Here is a 23,068-nt window from a genome sequence, read left to right as displayed (position 1 = left end):
TGAAAGAAGTACAACTTTGTGTAAACAAGGTGCAAACATAAACTTTTCTATATCCTCTCTCTCTCATTGATTGTAATAAGATAACAGAAGATTCAAACTCCTGCTGGGAACTATCATTTTGTAAAATTCAGCCACCAATCCAGTGGAAACTGGGGTTTTGCTGTTCAGGGGACACCTGACCTGTAGTTCGTCGGGGACACCTGACCTGTAGTTCGTCGGGGACACCTGACCTGTAGTTCGTCGGGGACCAATGCCATATAATGTTGTCACACCAAACAAAATTTTGTCAAAAGAATTATGTTCATCTTTGTACATGGGCTTCTACCTGAAATGATATCACTGATTACATTAAAGCTCATTCATTCATTCATTGTCTATAGCACTGTATTTTACATACAGGGGTCATAGATCCTATCCCAGGAAACTAAGGAGACAAGGTGGGGTACATCCTGGACAGGGTGCCAATACATTGCAGTGCACACAATACAGGAAATTTGGAAGGAAACAATAATTAGCCTAAATTGTGTGACTTTGGATTGTGTGAGGAAACCCAACAAGCACAGTGAGAACTTGCAAACCTCCTGCAGGCAGTGGACTGCACAGTGGAGCACACTCAAACCAGACCGAGAATTGACCCCAGACCCTTCAGGTGCAAGGCGACTGTGCTAATCGCTAAGCTACCGGGCCGCCTACATTTCTACAAACTCTCTTCTCGTCGACGGTGAATAAGGTAATATTCAAATCTACACACTTAATGAACCTGAAGTGGGCGTGTCTGTATGCTGAAGATATTTGTAAAATAAATAAATAAAATAAAATAATTTGCGGGAACGTAAGATGAGTAATAAAAGACATTAAGATAGTTTTGTCCTTTTTTGTCTGTTTGTGCACGCATCAAAAAAACCGAATGAATTTTAATGGGGTTTTCACATGTGTATTCGGCCGAGCTTGAGGTAACATATAGGCTTTGTTTTAGCGCAACACGGGTAAAGAAAGAGATGCTAATTTGAAATAAAAATGGAAAAAACCCTTATATCATAAAATTAATCAAAATAATAATATATCAAATTCAACAGATGGCGCTGTACATTTTTCGATGAATTAAATCAATTAAATTCCACGCGAACGAAGTCGCGAGCTCATCTACAGTAGTATTCAAATACACACGTCATGACGCCGCATGAACTCGGTCTCCAGGCCAGCTGGTGGCAGTAATGCGCCATGACTCTGCTTAACAACCGTCGCTAAGGACAACAGAGAAAGAAGAGGAGGCCTCTTAAATTTTTTTCTGACACTTAATTAGAGAGAATTAAGACATCACTGAAAAGTAGCTTAGATCATATCCACCATTCGAGCGGCTCGATGTCTAAAGACAGTCGGCACGATGGGCGGCGGCGCGGCGGAGCTCAGCACCGGGCCGGGCAGAGAGCGGCTCAGAGCGGGGACGACAGAGAGAGATCGGGCAGTAACAGCTCCGGCTCGTCCCACGGAGGAGGGAAAGGCAGGAACACCTCCATCAGCGCTGCCCTGAAGGTAACGCGGGCACCACTGCCTCTCTCGGCTCGCGGCGGGGCTTTGGGTCACCTTTACACCGCTCTAGCTGTTTGGGGTCAGAACGTGGGGCTCAGTTTGGAGAACAGTGCCTAAAAAGGCTTAATCAAACACAAAGTCAGCTTACTAGGTGTTTGTCTAGCTTGTGTTATCCTATTTTTTTTTTCATTTAAGAGCTTTGGGTGTGTATTGGGCTTAAAATGTGTGGTGTAGTCACTGTGTTCATGCCAAGTAACACCGAAGCCAGGAATAGTGAAATAAACTAGTTATGAAGTTAATATCAGAAACATCTGGCTTATAGGTTTTTCAGGGACACCTGACCTGTAGTTCGTCGGGGACACCTGACCTGTAGTTCGTCGGAGAGACACCTGACCTGTAGTTCGTCGGGGACACCTGACCTGTAGTTCGTCGGGGACACCTGACCTGTAGTTCGTCGGAGAGACACCTGACCTGTAGTTCGTCGGAGAGACACCTGACCTGTAGTTCGTCGGAGAGACACCTGACCTGTAGTTCGTCGGAGAGACACCTGACCTGTAGTTCGTCGGAGAGACACCTGACCTGTAGTTCGTCGGGGACACCTGACCTGTAGTTCGTCGGAGAGACACCTGACCTGTAGTTCGTCGGAGAGACACCTGACCTGTAGTTTTTTCGGGGACACCTGACCTGTAGTTTTTTCGGGGACACCTGACCTGTAGTTTTTTCGGGGACACCTGGCCTGTGGTTCGTCGGGGACACGTGGCTTGTACTTACACCCAATAGCGATTTTAGACTCATTTTTACGAGGACTCAAGCATGCTAAATTAAATTATAGCATTCCTAAAGAAAATGAGAATAGCACATCATTATTATTTCATAAAAGCATTTTTAGCGCACTATCATTACAGTTCAATCTGCTTAGAGATGTGACAAGTGGCATTGCTAGATCTCATAATTCAGGGCGTTAGCCCTAAATATTTTAAGCTTAGCCTTGAATATGTTGGGCTTGAGGTAGAGGTGTTTTATAGCCACGCAGCAGCCAGAGTTTGTGACGTACAGAGCAGAACACTCAGTGTACCGGGAAGGAGGGTGGAGGAATTTAGTGCCACACGCAAACCTGGAAGATGCTTACCCCAAATGTCAGGATAAGCTCCAGTTATAAAAACTAATCTAACCTATAGGTCGATAGCCTGTACCCTATAACTTGTATGTCCTACTCTGAGCTAGGAATATTTTCAGTCCTGAATTAACTTTGAGCTTAATTCCTAGGAGTGAGTCTGGGCCGTTTAGTTAATACAGGCCCTGCCTTGTAGTTTGCCAGGTACACTAGTGTGTCGAAAACACTCGGCTTCCAGTGTGTGTCAGGGACACTTGCCTCGCAGTTCATCCATCCCTCCATCTCTCTTAAAAGTGACGCGTTACAGCTGCCACAAAGTCGCTGGGGTCGATCGCTCACATTCTAGATATTAGCTGTGATTTCACCAGGTGCCCCGCGGTGCATTCACAGAAGTGGCTTTCTGTGCTGCTTTGCTACAGTTGACCTCATTTCGCTAAAGTTGACCTCATTTTTGCCACTTGTGAGACGTTTCCTATTCAAAAAAATAAAAAATAAAAATACCGGCCAGGTAACTTTTTTTTATAACTTTAAACAGCCACACAAACAACACTACAGATCAAAACATAATGTAATTAGCCTAAGTGAAATGAATTAATAAATGAACATAATGTGAAAGAAATAAGTGGATAAATGAATGAATAAAATCTCAGGGGTGTGTTTATGTTACAGTAAGATACTAATTTGGATAAACCTGCTGATTTGGTTAAAATATTCAACCCTTTAAACAAGGCCTCTAAAACACCCTTGAGTTGAGTCTGGTTAGGGCTTCTCTCAGGAATATTTATTACAGGCCAACTGTCGAGTCAAGGCACTCAACGACTGAAATGATTTCATTGTAGCATAAAGAAAATGGAGGATGACAGAAAACAGTAGGACCTCAGGGTGCAACAGTAGCACATCTGAATCCAGATCAAAAGGTTGTGTGTTCTAATCAGGTCGGGTCAGAAAGTTCTCTGTTTTGGAGGTGGTGCTGGCTCAGTGTATTAAGACGGAAGGTCGGCGATTCAAGCCCAACTTTGCTAGGGTGCCGCTGTTGGGTCCTTGAGCAAGGCTCTTAACTCTGTCTGCTCTATGGTGGACTCTACAATAGCCTACTGCCAGTAAACTGGGATTTGCGAAAAATAGCGAACTTCACTGTGCAGTGAAATTGAATATTTGATGCAATGCCAGAGATCTGCTCCTGGTAGAAATCAGGTAGGCCTGTCTTGTAGGTAATGTATGTTTAAAAACTAGCTAGAGAGTCATTGCTGGATAACATCATGGACTAATTTGCACATTTGGTGAGTTGTCATGATAGTTTGCATATTATACAAACATTACTTGAAAGTTTTTAGGAAGACTGATAGAATGCTGTTTTCTCTGAGTAGAAAATGATCGATTACAGCCTGTTTCTTATTAAAAAAGACCCTTTTAGAATGACACTAAAAACTAACTATCTTTGTATTTTTAAACTAGATATAGATTTTTAGCAAGAACTTACAACAGAAGATGTATTGGTAGTAGTGCTTGGAAAATAAACATGAAGGAAACGGGTACAGGTGGAATAACTCACTTTTAAATATCACGCTGCAGAGTCTAAAGCGATTAACTAAGGAGTGCAAGGGTTGTATTGAATGCAGAACAGTTGCTAACATCTCAAAAAGTTTTTCATTTTCATGAAAAGGTCACCACAGTTGGCAACACTTTTTGTGGAAGTGAACTGAATTGGAATTACATGTGATGAATCTACATAAAAAAGATGTAACTGCTTAAGTGTTCACCTCACATTACATGGAAACCTATTTAAAACCTATGTCCACGGAAAAACGTAAGGAATAAAACAATTAAAAAACATCTAATTATAATAAGTAAGAAAAATCAATCAGGATTTGGTTTTAAAATTATCGCAAATATCTCCCAGAGAACTGTTTATAAAAGTGGGAGAAATATGGCACAACCATGACTCTGCCAAGGTAAGACTTTCCACGTAACCCAATAATTGGAATAGGAAAACATTAGTCTGAGAAACGGTCAAGAGGGTCCCCAAAAGCCAACTTATTATTATTATTATTATTATTATTAATGTGCTTTCATTTTAATGAACTACAGTTATGTTTGAGCACTTCTGTACACTCAAACAACATTCATTTTGATTGACTTTTGAATGTGCAGAATAACAAAACACAGTGATAAAAGTGAAATCTACCTTCAATTTTCTATATAGCTATTAATCCCCTGCTACACTAATGCACTTATCCCAATGTTTCACTAGTGCCTGGGTTACATCAAGGTAGAAAGTGTTCTCGGCATGCTGGAACCGTAATCGGACTGCCTGCTTCGCATCTGAACTGCTGGCCTTCCAGGAAATCCTTTAATGTCTCTTTCCTTTAATGGAGAAATGGCCTAGTTTGATCCCCATAGGCATTCTGCGGGACCACTTGCACATTACAGGAACTCAGCTGGGAGTTATTGACCTCGGCCCGTATCGATTAAGTGTCGCAGAATCACTCCTATGAATCGGGCTCAAAGTTCATTTAAGACTGAAAATATCCCTAGCTCAGAGTCAGATATAAAAGTTCTTTATAAAGAGTCCTACTCTGAACTTTTTTCCCCTAAGCGAGGAGTTGGACTGCGCCAAGGAAGGCATGTTATGTCACTTTTTATGACACTGAGTTGTACTAGACACGCATGTTAGGCTGCACAAATAATCAGCTTTAGTTGTGTGAAAGCTTTATGCACATTGACAAAAACGTATATATGTGTGATGCGGCTCATGACGATATCTGAATCAGGCTGCTCCAATCACAACTGTTTAAATGCCCTATAATAAAGCTGTGTAGGACTGTCACAATCCGATCAAAATGATTTTGAAAAGAAAGTTAAACTGGACAGAGGATAAGAGCATTTTGCTTGCGGAGGAGGGAGTAAATGTAAAGAAATAATAATAGCAAAATTCTGTCCTATCCTTACTCTAAACAGTGACTGGAAGGCAATTCGTGAAAGCATCAGTGCCACCTGTCAGTTTGCAGGCACAAACCCCAGAAGAGTGTGAAACACGGGGGTACGCTGTGTTAATGAAGGGATTGATGATTTCACGCTGCGTGGTGAGGAAATGTATGAATCTGTGCATGATCTGTGGTGCTTTAGAGACTAAGTTTAATTAGCAATAGCTAAGTTTAATTTATTATTTCTGAATCTGTTGACCATGTCACTATTTTAAAGCTGCATTTCCAGTGTTACTAAAAAACAGTACAGTATCAGTACCTTGCGGAGACAGAATACAGCGTGTTTATTAATGGACGCGATAAAAAAAAAAAAAAGATTCAATTTTTATCCAAGTCTCTTATATGAGCTCTGGGTCACTAAAACGTCTCTTCTCTGCACTCGTCTCTGCCTGAATGCCATTTCCTCACTGGTCCTAACCAGTTAGGACGCCTCCGGAGCTCTCCTACATTTTGGTGGAGATAGGAGTGATTTCCTATTTTAGAAATTTAGATAATAGCTCTTACTCCTACTCCTGAAAGTAGGACCAACCTGGCAGCACTCTGAGAATTTTTGACCACTAAGGAGTACATTTCCTACTTTGAGACGCTTAGTAAATATGGGCCCTGACCTTGTTCTGAGCCATTTTAACATGTTTTGGCCATTAAAAGCAGCCAGTCCAATCATGATTTTGAAATTCACAGTCACAGAGATCACAGTTTTTCTTCATTCTTATTTTGGATTTAAAGCTTTTTTCCCCAGTACCTTCATGATTGATTTACATTGCTGCCACATGAACGTGGGTAGGTGACACGTGGTAGGTGGATTAATAAATAAATGTAAATAAATTTGCTCAGTAAAGAAGAGCTCGGGTGGTACGGAAGTTGTTTAAGCGCTGAGGGATTTAATGAGCTTAATAAAGGGAAATCACCACCGGACGTTGTACTAGAATCACAGTCAGCACAGTGTAGCTCTCCTAGTGACAAAAAACGCAGATCTCGTCATCTAACATACAGTAGATGCCTCGTGGAAAGTAAACATCTGATATCACTATAAATGATGGACAAGCAAACTGACGTCCCAAATAACCGGTCCAACCTGTTTATGCCTTTAGTATGCTCATGCTGTAATAATAATATTTTTAATAATTACTTAATGCTGGAATGCAGTAGTTTTGTGTTCCTCCATGCAGGTGTGATTTTTATCATTTTAGTTGTTAAAAAAAAATCTTTAATTTTACACTCATCTATTTCCCGCCTTCCTCCCTCCAGTGGTGTCGCTGTGGCTCAGCTGGTATCAGCATGGCTTTGTTTACATGCCCCTGTCCAGCACTGGTCATGTGTCCAATTAAATGCGGAGTCTGTGTGCGTGTGTATGTGTGCGTGTGTATGTATGTGTGTTTGTGTGTGAGACAGCACAGACTGTGTCCTCCAGCAGTGAGTGGGCCGGTGTGTCATGTACACATGACTGAGCGCAGAGAGTGAGAGTAAGAGTGTGAGCAAGCTTTCTGTTTTTCTGCTGTTTGAACAGGCACTGTGCAGTAGAGAAAGAGAGACCGTGTGAGTGTGTGAGAGAGAGGGGGGGAGATAATGTAACAGAACAGCAGATGACGGCAGAGAGGCAGTTTGCAGCAGAAACGTCTGCGGCGTTGGTCTGGCGGGGACAGCGCGCGCTCAGCGGGGTAAAAGTGCAGTATTTATAGGCTCATCTCTGATTAGCACGGGAGCATGCAGTACCCTCTACTGCCCTGATTGGTGGGGGAGCCGACCCAGCCGGCCAAGAGGTTATTTCGGTCCTGCTGTCAAATGACGATGTCACCCTGCGTGTGCGGCGGCTACCATGCCAGCTAGGGGCAAGCAGGTCGCATGAAGTTTGCGGCAAAAGTATGTCAGTGCCGAATGAGGATAAAGAACCTGCTTACAGACTCTACTTCTACTCTGTATGTACCTTCAGATCTTGTTTCTCTCTGTCCTTTTCTCCTTCTGTCCCACTCTGCATGCCTCTGTGCCTAGACCTGCTTATAGACGCGAAACCTTATCCTCTGCCTATGTGACCATTCAGCTGACTGCCTTTCTGTGTACTGTGCTTGTGCAGAGACGATCTCAGACAGTGGCACCCACTTCCTTGTGGGTGTCACTTTATATTATAAAGGAGAACTTGAGCCTGTAAAAATGCGAAACGCACATGCAAGAATAACACTATGATTATTTTGATCGTTTCATGGCAAGTAATTGTTTTAGGCAGCTGCTCGGAACAGTTTGATCAACTGCAACTGAATGATTATGTAACGTAACTGGCTGGAATAGTGCAAGTAAGAAAAATAACAGCATGATGAATCATATTGCAATAGTGATAACTAGGCTTGTGCGGTATTGATTAACTGTTTGCAAGCTACAGTTGTAAAGAATTGGAATAAGCTGTTGGTATAAGCATCCAGAATCGATAGCCGATAGGGAACAAGTACTTCTGTCATTTCAGGTTTAATGAGAGTACGGCTGCTTAATCAAGTCATAATCATAATTATTTTGGTCAGTATCGTGATCATGATTATTCATTAGCTTTGGAAACATTGTTCATTTATTCAGAACAATTTATTTAAATGGAATTCATCTTAACAAAAAATTAGTTAATGTAAAAAATAAGAGAAACATCACAGCCTGGCCTAGAGTGAGTTCAGGCTTTTAGTGGGTGAGGAAAGTGTGCCGCTATAAAGCAAATAGACGTGCAAAACATAATTTGTCACAATAAGACTTTAATCTTTATAATCTTGCCTGCGTGATAATTGTAAAGGAAAATTGTAAGTAAAAATAAAATGTCAAAAGTTTGAGCCCTAAGAGAGGAAAAGTACTTGCTGTTAAACCATGTGTTTGTATCATCAACCAGTAACATCGCGAGCGAATTTGTTCATGTTCTTAGCTTTAAACTACGCATGGTACTGAAGGATAGCTTCTGTTTTGAAATGCATATTTGCAAGTGGTACAGCAAAGTAGAGCAGTGACCGTTCAGATTGTTAAGGCTCTGGGTTACTGATCGTAAGCTCGGGGGGGGTTCAAGCCCTAGCACCACCAAGTTGCCCCCGTTGCACCCTTGAGCCAGGCTCTTAATGCTGTCTGCTCCATATATAGTATAGTATAGTATAGTAACCTCAGCTTCCTAACTAGAATATGAGGAACAAACTGTGCTGTAAGGTACATGTGACAAATAATTGAATCTTGAGGATTTGAAACATTCCGCCGTTTTGATGTGCCGGCTGACTGCACTGCCCCTACTGTCCATCTTGTGGGCACGGCATTTTCATTTCTGAGCACGTGCACAAGCTACGCAAAAATGAACACTGGATACGTGAGGTAGACATTATCAGTATTACAATCAAGTATATTTCCACCCTAAGAGAGAGTGTTATGTTACTGGCAGGGGTAGTTGTGGATTTTTAGTTTGTTGTACCATAATAATAACACTAAATTTTGGATACACTCCTTTAAAAAAATCGCTCTTCTAATATGGCCGTCATTTTTACTATCTAATGTTGCTTTTTAAGCATGCACATCTTAAAGGGGAAGCTCAGTGGTTAATAAATTGGACTATTGATCGGAAGGACCTGGGATTAAACTCCAGTACAACCATGTTGCCACTGTTTGGCCCTTGATTACAGCCAAATGCTGTAAATGTCAAATGTCAATGTGTGAATGTGCCTAAGCACTCGCCAGTGAAGGAGAGTCAAACAAACAAACAAACAAAAAAAATTAATCCTAATTACTTTCAACATAATTATAATGATTATCATCTATAATCTCTTGTTTTCATTTTTCTTATTTGACTGAAAGAGATTATTGGTTGTCTCAAGTAAGTTACCTTATCCATTTCTGTACAAAAGTTTTGGACCACGTGTAGGTGAATTTCAGTTGAAAGATTTTTAACAGTGAAGTGATCCAGTTTATAATGAATATTATCTGCTGATATTTACTGGTAATCAAAAAAAGCTTCTAAAAAAAGCATAAAGCAGTGTTTCCTCAAGTGTGAGCAATGAAAGTACTGCAGATGGGCCATAAGAAAATATTTATAATACTGTAGTTGTATAAAAATTTAAAAAAATAATAATAATTAAGAAATTATAAAGAAATAATAATTATGGGGCTGCACGGTGGTTGTAGTGGTTAGCACTGTCGCCTTGCACCTCCAGAGTCCAGGTTCGATTTCCGGTTAGGTTCGATTCCTGCCTCTGTGTGCATGGGGTTTGCATCTTCTCCCTGTGCTATGTGGGTTTCCTCCAGGTACTCCACTTTTCTCCCAAAGTCCAAAGACATGCAGATTAGGCTAATGGGTGTTCCCAAATTCCCCACAGTGAGAGTATGTGTGTGTGTGTGCCCTATGATAGATTGGCACCCTGTCCAGGGTGTACCCTGCCACCTGCCCCAAGTCCACTGACTCTCCTCCTGCCTCTCCTTCCCTAAGTCTTCCTCCGCAACTGTTTATATAGGATTAAACAATATACTGTAGATGATGAGTGAGTGAGGGAGTAATAATTCTGGTTATCTTTTTCAAGTGTAAATACTTAATCAGAACAGATTGAACAAAGCAGTGCGATTTAAATTACCCATAATTATTTAGTTAATAAGTTAAGTCTCGTCTGTTGACTTGAATTGTGATTGAAAATTTGTATGGACCGCAGAAGATTTTCAGATTTCAAGATGTCTCACGGCCCTAAGTTTGGGAGTGTTTGGCATAAAGCATAACCGTTAATTGGACAGCTATGATACAGATGTGAAGCTGAACTCAGAAATCAGACCCAGCTGGAATCGAAACTGACACACTTCTGAACCATATACTTTTTAAATAGGAAAGTTTATATTCAGTAGGAGTACAGCGTGTCCTACAGGTCTCCAGACGTATGGTTCTTCCTGCTTCTGTCAGATACCTCCAGATCTGAGCGTACTTGATTTTCACCTGTAGGAGCTTGTGAAGGCTGCAGTGTACCAGAGGGAAACGTACAGCACACAAAGCATTTAAAGGTATATATTTGATGTGCAATTTATAATTCATAACATTTAATCATAAGTGTGAGAGCTGACTGTCTGTGTGTTTACCAAGAAATAGCAATCATATGGAGAATAGTTTATAAATGAAGTAACATTTTGCTAAAAAGTATATATATATTTTCCCCTTGTGTGTGGAGACTCGTATGACACTTGTTATGGCACCATAGAATAAAAAAAAAAAAAAAGAAGGTCAGGTTTACCGACAATTATTTCAAGGTTTATGCTTTATATAGGTTAATTTTATATAATGTAATACAATATAATATCACAAAGAAATTAAAATATGATCCTTGAGATTAAATAATTCATTCATCTGTTTACCCGATGTAACTACAGAGCACCTTTATTAGTTTAAAGTATATAAGTGTATAATACTTTCTACAATATAAAAGAAAAGCATGTTTTCTGATTATTTAAAATAAAATGAACAAAATAATCATGAATATTTTAGCCATTTTAGCCATTATCCTGCTGTCCTAGCAGCTGCCTTGTAAAATCTGCCAAATCCCAGGAAACCATGGCTAAATATTTGCTGTTGATCGGCGTCCTGGCAGCGTTACATGCCCCCTTCTAAGCACACTTCCTGTGCATTTACAAATCATTAACATCTTTGTTTGCTTTGGTTGCTTTGCTCTAAGAGGATGGAGTGAAAGCAAATCCGTGTGAATAAAGATGGTGCTTTGCTGCTCTAAAGTAGGTCAGTTGTGCATATAAAAGCCCGGGGACATCCAGATTGTAGCAGGCCGGCGACCCTGTGCTGTTCCTGCCGTGTGAAACCTAATGAACCTGGGAGCAAGTACAGATTTTTCTTTAACGGATACAAGCAGTGTACTGTACGTGTTTGCAATTTCAGCTCAGGATGTGATATTAAGGAGGATATTTAGCAGATTTGCCAGAGGCTTTAAAGAGGACAATGAGAAATAAGTCCAGCATAATGCTGTGTTATGTAAAGCTTATTAGAGGTAGAATGATGAATATGTGATACAGTCACCACATCAAAGATCGTACAGTAGATGAGTCACTTTTCAGCCTGCAGTATTCGCAACTTTGTATTACAGCCCTGTTTAGCTCGTAAATCAGATTAATTAATATGTGTTGATTAGTTTTCTAGAACAGCATGCCTCTGACAGTAGTGTTTTGCAGTCATGTTTATATTGATGCGCCCCTTTTATCCTAATAGACAAAAATAGAAGAAAAGTTTTATGTGACAAAGTTTATTGAATGTTAAACATTTATTGCTTGTTTATTGATGTCTGTGATTTATCATGTTCTGTAGGGCTGGGTGATTTTGACAATGACATTACTGTAAGACAACATACGATACTGTAAGACATTTCTGTGGTACATGATCTGCATCGTGATACAGTGCCGGGAAAAAGAATTTGCCACCGTTAAATGATTTAGACCATTAAACAGATTTTAATATTACACAAAGATAATCTGAGTAAGTACAAAATGCAGTTTTTAAATGATAATTTTAATCATTAAGGGAAAAAGCTATCCATACCTGGCATTATGTGAAAAGTAATTGCCCCCTTTCTAAATCATGGACATAAATCACTTTAACATTTATTTCAATTCAATTAGATTTTATTATATAGCGTTTTGAAAAATTGTTATTGTCACAAAGCAGCTTTACACAATCAAAAGAATTATTGAAGTTTGTATGAAATGCGAATGTGTATGAATCAAAATGATAAGATAGTCCCTGATGAGCAAGCTGAGGACAAGTCGTACTGTGTGTTAGGAGGATACAATCTGTCTGACAAAATCAAGCATGCTAAAAAATCTAAAGAAATTCAAGGACAGATAAAAAAGTAATTGACATGTATCAGTCAGGAAAGGGTTACCAAGTCATTTCTAATGCTTTGGGGTGCCAGCAAACCACGGGGAGAGCCATTGGTTACCAATGTTGGGAACAGTGGTGAACCTTTCCAGGAATGGCCGGCCTACCAAAATTACTCCAAGAGCAGGACAACGACTCTTTCTGGAGCTGATAAAAGAACCTGGAACAACATAAAGAACTGCAGGCCTTACTTGCCTCAGCTAAGGTCAGCGTTTACAATCCAACAATAACAAAGAGCCTGGGCAAAAAAAATGGCATCCATGAGAGAGTTCCAAGGTAGAAGCCACTGCCGACCAAAAAGGCTCGTCTTACATTTGACTAAAAAATATTATAATTATCTCTGAGACTTTCACCAAATATTCTGTAGAATGAAGAGATGACTTTTTGAAAGGTTTGTTTCCTGTTACATTTGGCGTAAAAACTAACACAGTGTTTCATCAAAAGAACATCATACCCATCATACCAACAGTCAAACATGGGGGTGGTAGTGTGATGGTCTGGGGATGATTTGCAGCTTCAGGATCTGGACACCTTGGCATACTTATGGAACCATTAATTCTGCGCTCTAGCAGAAAATCCCGAGGGAGAAATGTCCAGCCACCTGTTTATGACCTCAAGCTTTGGTGCGACAAAGTCAAAGTCAGGACATGAATCCGATAGAGATGACCTTAACCAGGTCGTTCCTGCTTAAACCCTCCAATGTGGTTAAATTAATACATTTCGGAAAAGAAGAGCAGTGCACAATTCCTTCCCAGCGATGTGAAAGACTCATTGTCAATTATCACAATGGCTTGATTGCAGTTGTTGCTGCCAAGGATAACACAACCAGTGCCAGGTTTAGGGGCAATTACTTTTTCACATCGGCCCAGGCATGTTTGGACAGTCTTTTTTTCCCTTAATAAATTGGAATCATTGACCAACTGCATTTTTGTGTTTCCTCAGGTTGTTATTAACAATTATTTAAGTGTGACAAACATGAAACTTAAAAAAAGTTTTACGGCACTGTATCTAGGTTTGCTAAAAAAAAAAACTGCTGACACTTGCAACACTGTCAGCAATACAGTTGTATTTAAAAATATAAATAAATCATTATTTTATTAATTGAAACATGTTTATTTGTTTATCATTTATTTATCTAGTCATATATCCAAGATAGGGATTGCAAAAATAGTGTAGCGGATGTGATAACAGGAACTGATAAAATGGATAATCTTTATTTTCTGAATATTTAATGCAGTAATTAGAGTTTCTTCCTGATCGTACCCTGTCTCACAAACGTTCCACATGGGGATGTTAATGATTACTCAGTGATCGCAGTTAAGAATTGAAACAATGAGGAAAAAGGAATTAACCAATAATATTTGTTTTGCTTGCATATCTAATAACACCACAAGAGGGCGGTACAGGTGATGTGCAGGATCAGACATTGTATTGTTAGTGGTCTCGTATTTAATTGAGGGCATGGAGAGATGAGCAGCACTGTATTCGCAACAGCTTTATTGTTGTTTTATTGTTTTGTTTTTTTTAATTTTGCACATAACTTATTTGGCGTGATTAGATCTGTTTAAATAAAGTTTAACTAAGAAACAAAGTGCCAGCAATGATTAATTGATTATTGATTTCTAACATGTTTAAGTATCAAAAATGTGCAGAACTTGCAGCACTATTTCCACAGCATGAAATATAATTAGAAACAGTTTGAAATATATAAGGAATAAAAGGAATAATGCATTTTTTAGAATTATTATCAAAATAAATAAATATTAATAATAATAATTATTAATTAATAATGCCTTATATTACTACTATTATTATTATTATTATTATTATTTAGTGGAATATAATTAGCTTGGGAGGCTTCCTATCACCTTTTATTGTTTAATAATCATGCATACTTGCATTATTGCAATACTTGAATAGATTATTTAATGTTATGTGTATTATGACAGTAATGTTGGCTTAGTAAGTACCTGCAGTGAAGCCATATTTAACCTGTTTGGGCTTTTGAGGGGGTTCAATATTTAATGCCTATAAAAATATTTATATAAGTAAACAGAAAAATGTAGTTGAAATTAAACATTTGGAAGCAAAAATGATTTTTGACATTGAATCATTCAACTTTTTATGTGTTAAATACAGTAGTAATTATTTAATAAATTTAAATATATATATATTTTTTGATCACATTGGGATTATTTTGACAAATTGGGATTTGAAATGGGATATGTAACAATTAAATCTACCATTTTGTATTCAAAAGTATTTATCTAGGCTAAAACCAAATAAAAGATCATTAACGATATGTTTGGGAATATTTATTTTCACCTCAACATTGAAAAAAAATCGTTGTTAATTAAATTATTGATAAACTCTTCATAAATTCCCAACTATGAATATAATTACCCGCAATAAATTGCAGGCTTCTGCGATTGAATAATTGCACAGGTCTATATTGTGATTTAGATGTTTGTACAATTAATTGTGCAGCTCTAGTTCAATAAAATCAGTAATGAGGACCTTGAATGTATTATATAAAAATCAGCCAAGTTCTAATTGTTTCGTTTGCTTTGCCCGCATGGGAGTTAGTGGGCTGCATTACTGATGCTGAATACTAAAAGTACCATCAACAAAATGACTGGCTTCTCCGAGTGAGACTTCACACTTATGGAGTGCAAAACAGATCATCTGTTGTCGTGCATTCGTGGATTCTTGACCAATACTGAGAGACGATGACAAGAAACTGAGAGAGGCGATGGAGAGAGAATTGTACCAGTAGAACTAAAACACTTTCGTTGTCATATAGAAAAGGTGTAAAGTAGATGGATTATGTAATTTTAAAGCCCACACTGTGTGCCAGTGCTGAGAAGATTTCTCCCTAATTAAAAATTAAATGTTTTCTCATGCAGGAAACCTGTGAAAATGTCCTCTGCGTGATCGTGAGACAGTCCTGACAGGCTTTGTTATGAGTGTTTTCTATTTGTAGGTGTTATTGTGAAACGGAAAACACTCGGGTGTCTCCCTTGGCCTGTGCAGAGCTCAGTGAAAGCCATCCTCCCACACACACATGGTAGCTGAAATGAACAGTGTTCTAAGCTGAGCACTTTATTGGCATGAATGTTACACGATTATAGTTAATTTAGCGATCATCAACGGGACAGCATGAATTATTCATCACCTCATCTGTGCGCATTAGTCACCCATTGAAGTGTGGTATAGTATACAGATACACACCATTAGCACACTGCGATACTGTCAATCTCAGAGCAGTGGTTTCAAACAGGATCGCAGTGTCCTAATGGTGTAGGGAGCTTTACATGTGATGTGTGATGTAAGGTTGGGGGTTTTGCAGGTTGGCAGATGCTTGCCACTAATGTTCTCCTGTGGCAGACACAGTAGCACACTCCCAGAGGTCTTGTGGAGTCGTACCCCAAGATACCAGAGCGGCACAAGGGGCAGGGGCGATATATTGTTATGGCTCATATTTACATTATATATAACCGATATTAGTAAATTTAGTATTTAAAATATTTATACAAGATTTTTCCCTAAAGTGTGTATAATTTTTTTTTCTGACTGTCTGTATATAAACTCTTTCCTGGGATGGTCTTCATGAGCGCATTTTTTCATTATGGTGCTTGATAGGTTTTACAAATGGAGTAGACAATACTGTTCTTGCAAGAAATATTCTTATTTTCCACATGCCTATATAATGCATCACAGCTGTGCTGATATTGAAGCACAACAGCACTCCCTCTTGTGGGGTATCGTGTAATCTTCTCCCACAAGACAGATTTTGTTTGTGAAAAATAACTTCTTTTCTAAGCCATTTTAGTCTCATATCCTGCTACTTTTTGAAAAATTGTTATTAAGCAATTACAAAACCCAACAAAAACCTTTTTGTGAAAATAGCCATCCCTCCATCCATTCATCTTTAACTTTCAGCATGGAACCCCAAACTTTGCTTTCCCCAGCCACCTCAGCTAAGTCTGACTGGGGGATCCCGAGGCGTTCCCAGGCCAGTGGGGAGATTCTCTCTCTATCTACCCCTTGGTCTGCCCCGTGGCATCCTTCCAGCTGGATGTGCCAAGAACACCTCTCTAGGGAGGCGTCCTGGTGACATCTTTACTAGACCCTTAAACAAACTCAACTGACTCCTTTCCACATGTAGGAGCATCGGTTTCACACGGATGACTGAGCTGCTCATTTTATCTCTAAGAGAAATGTTAGCTACACTTTTAAGAAAAACCCATTTCAGCCAGTCGTATTCGCGATCTTGTCTTTTCTGTTATGACCCAACACTCATGACCATAGGTGACAGTGGGAACGAAGATCAGCTGGTAGATAGAGAGCTTTTTATGAAACTAATTGAATATAAAAGTGATTAGAACAAAATATGACTTTAAGGTTGGTAATTTCCCTGTGAAGGTCAAGTAAAACAAGGAGAATATTAATATGGTGTATTTATTGCACACCAATTACTGTCAAAGCTGCCTGTTACTTCAAAGTAGAAATCCTTTTTAAAAAAATAAAATAACAAATGAACAACATGTAAATAAAAAGATAAAATATACGTAATTAAATGTTTCACAGAATAAAGCTTAAATAAACTTTAGAGTTTGTGCCAACTATGATCTGAACTAATTTCTAACATCTTTTTATTCTTTTTTTAACAACTCTGAACGCACCATGCTCAATAGAAAACTGCAGCGAACAGAACTGACAATATTTTTATTGCTATTATAATCAGGAGTACATTTTAACTCATAAGAGCTCAGGCCCATTTCCTCTTTAAGTAAATTATTGGGGATATAACAGAACAAATACAGTAGGAACTACACACTTTTTTAAAGAAATGACATGACATTTTCTCTGACAGTGTTAGGGTTAAAAGCTCTAGTGATATTTCGCAAATTTGATTTATTACAATTTGTACAAACGAATACAAACAGAACAGTATATCAATACTAGAGGTTACCCGCGGCTCACCCAGCATGCAGATCCTGCCTCCTGTGTGCTACCATTACCTGAGAATGAGGTGTATGGTCAACTCGCTGCCACTCCTCATACTGCTCCAATGTTTCGCCAGCCCTTATTTCTGGCTGCCGTATGCGCTGCCTACTGTTATATTAATATTATATTATATTTAATTTTTTTAGGTCCTGTTTTTCTCGTTAAAAAAATACAAAAATAAATAAAATGACGCTGCCTTCCGTTACAATCGGCGAGGAACTATTATGACCCGCTCACACTATGACACACAAGTTGATGATGACGTCGCCCACTGTTGTCCATTCATTTCTACGTCCCTTTAGTTTGTTTGTGTGTGTTTCTTTGTTTTTATTACCACAGCTGTCAGATTCAAGTCCGAATTAAGCACGGAGGGAGGCGCCTGAGACACCTAAATGCCCCTTTTATTTTAAATAAGTGTATATCGGACAGAATCAGATTAAAATAATAAATAAATAAATAAATAAATAAATGGCTTGTCGCACAGGCATGGAGGGGCGTCTCGTTGCCATGGCAACCCACCAGATTAACATGGGATTGTGAAGAAAATCTTCATGGCCGTTACAAATGGTGAGACTGGAGACTGAAACTGTTCTTTTGTAACTGTTAAAGAAAAGATTTTTTCTTCAAGTGTTTTTCAACATGTCAGTTATGATACATATTTGTTATATTACAACAATTTGATCAAATCTATGATCAGAAGGGCTGGTTTATCTGGAGAACCCATAGTCACGGTGAATAATCTGTTACTGTAGAAATTATATACTGTTAGAGAGAAATGCATATAGAGTTAATTAAAATGTAGAGTAATATCTACTGTACATGTATATCCCTGCATGTTAACATATAATGCTTGTGTTACTTTTAAACAATAACTTTTCTGTGCTTGATCAGAACACACACAAATCCCAGATGATGTTTATTTAGTGAATCATGTTGTTCCCAATATTTTTTTTTCCTGTATTTTATGCTATCTAAATTGCACTCCAGAATTGTATTCTTTTTTGAGAGTGGACAAAACAGGTGTGTTTGGTTGAGCGTTAAGTAACATATAGGCTTTGTTTCATCGCAAGCGTTCAACAGGATGCTAATTTGAAATTGAAATGGAAATCACCCTTATATTGTATAAAAATGAACCTTGAATAAATGATCAGTTCATCTTAAAATTCAACAGATGGCGCTGTGGCGTACATTTGCTTTAATAATACTATTTTTATGATTGTGCAATTGAAATCAACGCTTTAAACACTTAAAAATTTTAGTTCATTTTATTACATTAATTACAGATAGCGTTTTGTCCTTTTTTATATAGTGTATATGAGTACTGTGTGTATGTGTATATATACAGATATATATTAACTGTATATGTGTATATGTGTGTGTATATTTGTATATATGTGTTATATTATTTTTTTATATATACAAAGACAAACTGCTCATTGTAATGTTGTGTTGAAGAGAAAGGGAAAATAATGTTCATGCTGCAGATTGCACTTGGCTTAGACCTTGCTGTAATGTTTGCTGTTTTTCAGGCATCTTTCCAGCGGTCCAACAGCCATGACAAAGTGAGGAAGATCGTAGCGGAGGAGGGACGTGCTGCTCGCAATCTCATTGCCTGGAGTGTACCTCTGGAGGACAGGGAGGAGGAAGGCAAATTCACACAAACAAATGGTTTGTTTTCAAGCAAAACACATGAGTTAGATGCTTCCACATTCACTGACTAACTCCTCCCACTACAGATTTTAATTAAACTGTTCCATACCATTGTGACTAATTATGTTGCTGATTGGATGATAAAATCTATTTTTCATACTCATTGCTTTATTGCTTTAAAATTAAAATTTTTGCTGAGGATGAGAACATCAAGCATACACATATTGTTCCATACTTTTTAAATTATTATAATAAATAAATATTCAGCAAAAAAATAACTCTGTGATTTAAAAATCTATCTAGTAGAACATACATTTTCTCTTTTTTATGTTAATTTGTTTAATTTACAACATAACATACATTCAAACACAGCCGGACGTGTTGCGTTAATGAGAACTGCAGCAGAAAATGCAGTGAAATAGAAAAATAATTAATTTTCATGTTGAAATGACACATTCTGAAAACAGTATTGTCTTTATTTTAATGCTTTTGTATATTACTAAAATACACATTTTATATATAAAATTGTTAGTGCTGTGGTGTGTTAATTGTTTTGTGTGAACCACCCCTTTTATTTATTTGTTTTAAAGGTAAATTACTCTTTTCTCACTTATATAAAATATTTTATAGTATACACTCATTAGTCACTTTTTCTGGACCGGAACATTTCTATAATTGTTAATTAATGCAAATATCTAATCAGCCAATCATCTGGCAGCGCCATAGTGTGTAAATCATGGACATAAAATCCTGGACATTCGAGCCAACAGCTTCTGCTGATGTTTACATCAGACATAAACATGGAGGTAAATGTGATCTCACTGACTTCAAAGTAATGGTTATAGATTGGAAAAGCATCACCTGGTCTTTTACAACTTTACATTTATATTGGATTTCTGCCATTCAGTAGACGCCCTTATTCAGAGTGACTTATATTTATGTCATTATAGATCAGATCAGTTGAGAGTTGATGGCTTTACTCTAGGCGAAATTGTGACAGCTTGCTGTCAAACGCCTTAACCATAAAGCTACCCCTGGAATCTTCCCCTGTCCAGTTTGGGAGAGTCTGTGCCCAATGTAACCACAGATTCCTGCTCTTGGGTGACAGGAGTGCAACCTGGTGCTGATTTCTGCTGTTGTTCTGCTCAAGCTTTAACATTGTATTTGTGTGTTTTGTGATGCTTTTCTGCTTACCACAATTGCCAAGAGTGGTTACTGTCACCTACTCACTTGATGTTATTTTTCACATATCTGAAAAACTCTAGATACTGGTGTGTGTGAGTGAGAGTACTTAACCAACCCATCTGTTGTTACAGTTGGCTCGACAGGTCTGAAGCCCCTGACCTGTACCTGCACAATGTTTATGCTTTGTGATACCGCATGATGATTGGCTGATTGGATACTTAAAATGTAGAGGTATTCCTAATAAAGTGGATCTAGTGTTTTGTGAAGATATTTTCAAGTTTGTATAGTGTATTATTGCTAAAGGGTTTTACTTACGTGGTACTAAAAAAAGATAGATAGATACATACATACATACATACAATGCTCATTCGATCTTTAAGGGAATCTGGACATCCAGTATCGAAAGGACAGAATTAAAATCAGCTTAAAGTTATGGTTGTAGGGCAAACCGACAAAACTATACAGCAGGAACGACAAATGCAAAACGAAGAACCAACTCGAGGCCAAGACTCTTTATAAACAGGCTAATCAAAAGGAATGAGATCCAGGTGAACGGTTGACATGAGAGTTAATGGGAGCAAGGCGCCCTCCAGTGGCTATCCCTGACAGTGGTACAGCAGTATTAATTTTTTTAAAGTGACCTGAGTAGTGTAAAACTGAGTATAGATAATGACAAGATGCAGAGGTATAAATATGCACACAAACTGACAGCTGATGCAGAAAAAAACAGTGAAGCAGACGGCACCCTCAGGTCTAAAACTGTCCCCATGGAGAGGTATTAAATCACTGTGTGGCCGTGGGCACAAAAGATTTCCTAAGTGCATCTGTTGAGCAGCTCTCTGACAGAAATCTTGCCACTGGACACATCCCCTGCCTGGCTTAAGTTTTGCGCAGTAGATGGTTCCTGGCCCATCAGAGGCCCATTCCAAGCTAACCGCAGAACCTGCTCTCTTGACAACCTTTTCGAAAATGTGCGGCATGTCTGCTTTAAAGGTTCCCTTCGCAATACATTTACATGAGCTCTTCCAGGTTTTAAAACCACAATCTCCTCAGGAGGAATATCCAGCACTGTCCCCTTTTGTAGAGTCTGTGTTCACCTTACAGTCCATGTTTACCATCCAGCTGCTGCATATGGTAATTACAATATATAACAATTATTCACTTTTTTAATGCCTTCAAACATGCTTAAGCTCTCTCAAGAATGTAAACCCCTTCATCCTTTTCATGTACTGTAGACCAAGTTTTTTTATGTTTTTTAATTTCAATTGCAAATTGGTAATTTCTGGACACTTTAATGCAAAATCCAGTAAAAGCAGAAATTCGGCATGATGCATCCTACAAGTTAAGGAATTCTGTTTTGCATGTCCACGCAACACACTCGTACGCATCAGGGGAGATGAGGGACATCCATCACAAGGGTCAAGTTGTTGTTTGTGTATTGTAAATAGGATTGTAGTATCCTGTAGTATTCATATAATTACAAAGCTATTATTGAAAAATTGTGATTTGCTGTTAAGCTGAGCAGTGTATCTTGTGAGCTTCTTTAATTCAGGCTACTGTTTTGCATTGCATATGTTTTGTTTGGTTTGCTTTAAAATTAAAATGAGTAATGGATATTAATGTTGTCAGTGATCAGTTTGCCTCACAGTTAAATGTATGTTCTGTTGTTGCAGTTTATGTTATAAATGTCCTCTTAAAGCATTCGCTTTGGGTAAACACCAATTTTCAATCAAATTAAGACCTACTGCCGTTTCAAAAAACTGATTGTTATGCTTAACATCTGCACTTTTTATACGACTTACAGGAAGGTCAAAGGCTCAGAACAACAGCAATGCACGACCTCAGCGCAACAACCCTGGACAACATAGGAACAAAAAACAGGCATGAATTTTCCTATATAAGCTTCATTTAAAATCCCTGTTCACCACTAGAGTGAAGCAAAGACCAGCTTTCTGTGGGCCAAGTCAAGCCAGGCTTCTTTACCGTTTATAGATGTGTTTGTTTATTTATTTTGTTATACAGTTAATGTCTGTAAAGTAAGAGTATTTAACGTGTGTGTGTTTGTTGGTTTAGGTCATGGGACTGGATTGCAAACCTGCAGCAGGATCCATGCTGGACAAAGGAGCTGAGAAGAGCCCGACTAAAACCAGGCACCCACGCAAAGTAGATCTTCGGGCCCGTTACTGGGCCTTCCTTTTCGATAACCTGCGCCGGGCCGTTGATGAGATCTACGTCACGTGTGAATCGGACCAGAGCGTCGTCGAGTGCAAGGTGGGAGCCGAATTACTTTTACGCCCCAATAAAGCTTTCACATGGTAACTTTTCTTGTCACGTCCAAACACATTGACTTGGGTACAAAAAGACGTTCAGTGTTAAGTGGATGACTGAAAATCTTTACAGACCCGTTTCTTTATTTGGGCTTATAGATCATTTTCTAGTTTATTAACCTGCCCTCCTACTTTGGATCAGCAGGAAATGTGTACTTTTGCCTCGCTTTCTATTTGGATTGGTTAAAAATAAATAAATAAATAAAATCATGTCTTGACATCATATGAGAAGGAGCAGGACGGGAAACGTGTTCACAAAAATCGCTCATTCATTGGTCAGAAGTGATGGTGACAGAAAAGGTAAATAAACTTTTTTTAAAAGCACACACATGGAACCTGTGCGAAGAGATGGAGCCGAGGATAAGGCATTAAGTAAATGTTTATTTGCGTTATGATTTCTGTGATGTAT

General features: G+C 38.5%; 1 protein-coding gene across 1 annotated transcript in view; it reads left to right on the top strand.

Annotated features, from left to right (window-relative positions):
* Positions 1–1,265: 1,265 nt before the first annotated feature.
* Positions 1,266–23,068, top strand: part of scaper (S-phase cyclin A-associated protein in the ER) — a 96,942-nt gene continuing 75,139 nt past the window's right edge. The window contains exons 1-4 of the mRNA XM_053489479.1: positions 1,266–1,533; positions 19,027–19,165; positions 22,137–22,213; positions 22,406–22,603. Coding sequence (XP_053345454.1) covers positions 1,363–1,533; positions 19,027–19,165; positions 22,137–22,213; positions 22,406–22,603 — 585 coding nt within the window. The 5' untranslated portion in view covers positions 1,266–1,362. The remainder of the gene's footprint in view (positions 1,534–19,026; positions 19,166–22,136; positions 22,214–22,405; positions 22,604–23,068) is intronic.

The sequence above is a fragment of the Clarias gariepinus genome, chromosome 2, assembly GCF_024256425.1.
Source record: "Clarias gariepinus isolate MV-2021 ecotype Netherlands chromosome 2, CGAR_prim_01v2, whole genome shotgun sequence".
In the NCBI taxonomy this organism is placed as follows: Eukaryota; Metazoa; Chordata; class Actinopteri; order Siluriformes; family Clariidae; genus Clarias; species Clarias gariepinus.
Note: the sequence above shows the minus strand (reverse complement) of the source record. Positions and strands in the feature narration are given on the sequence as shown.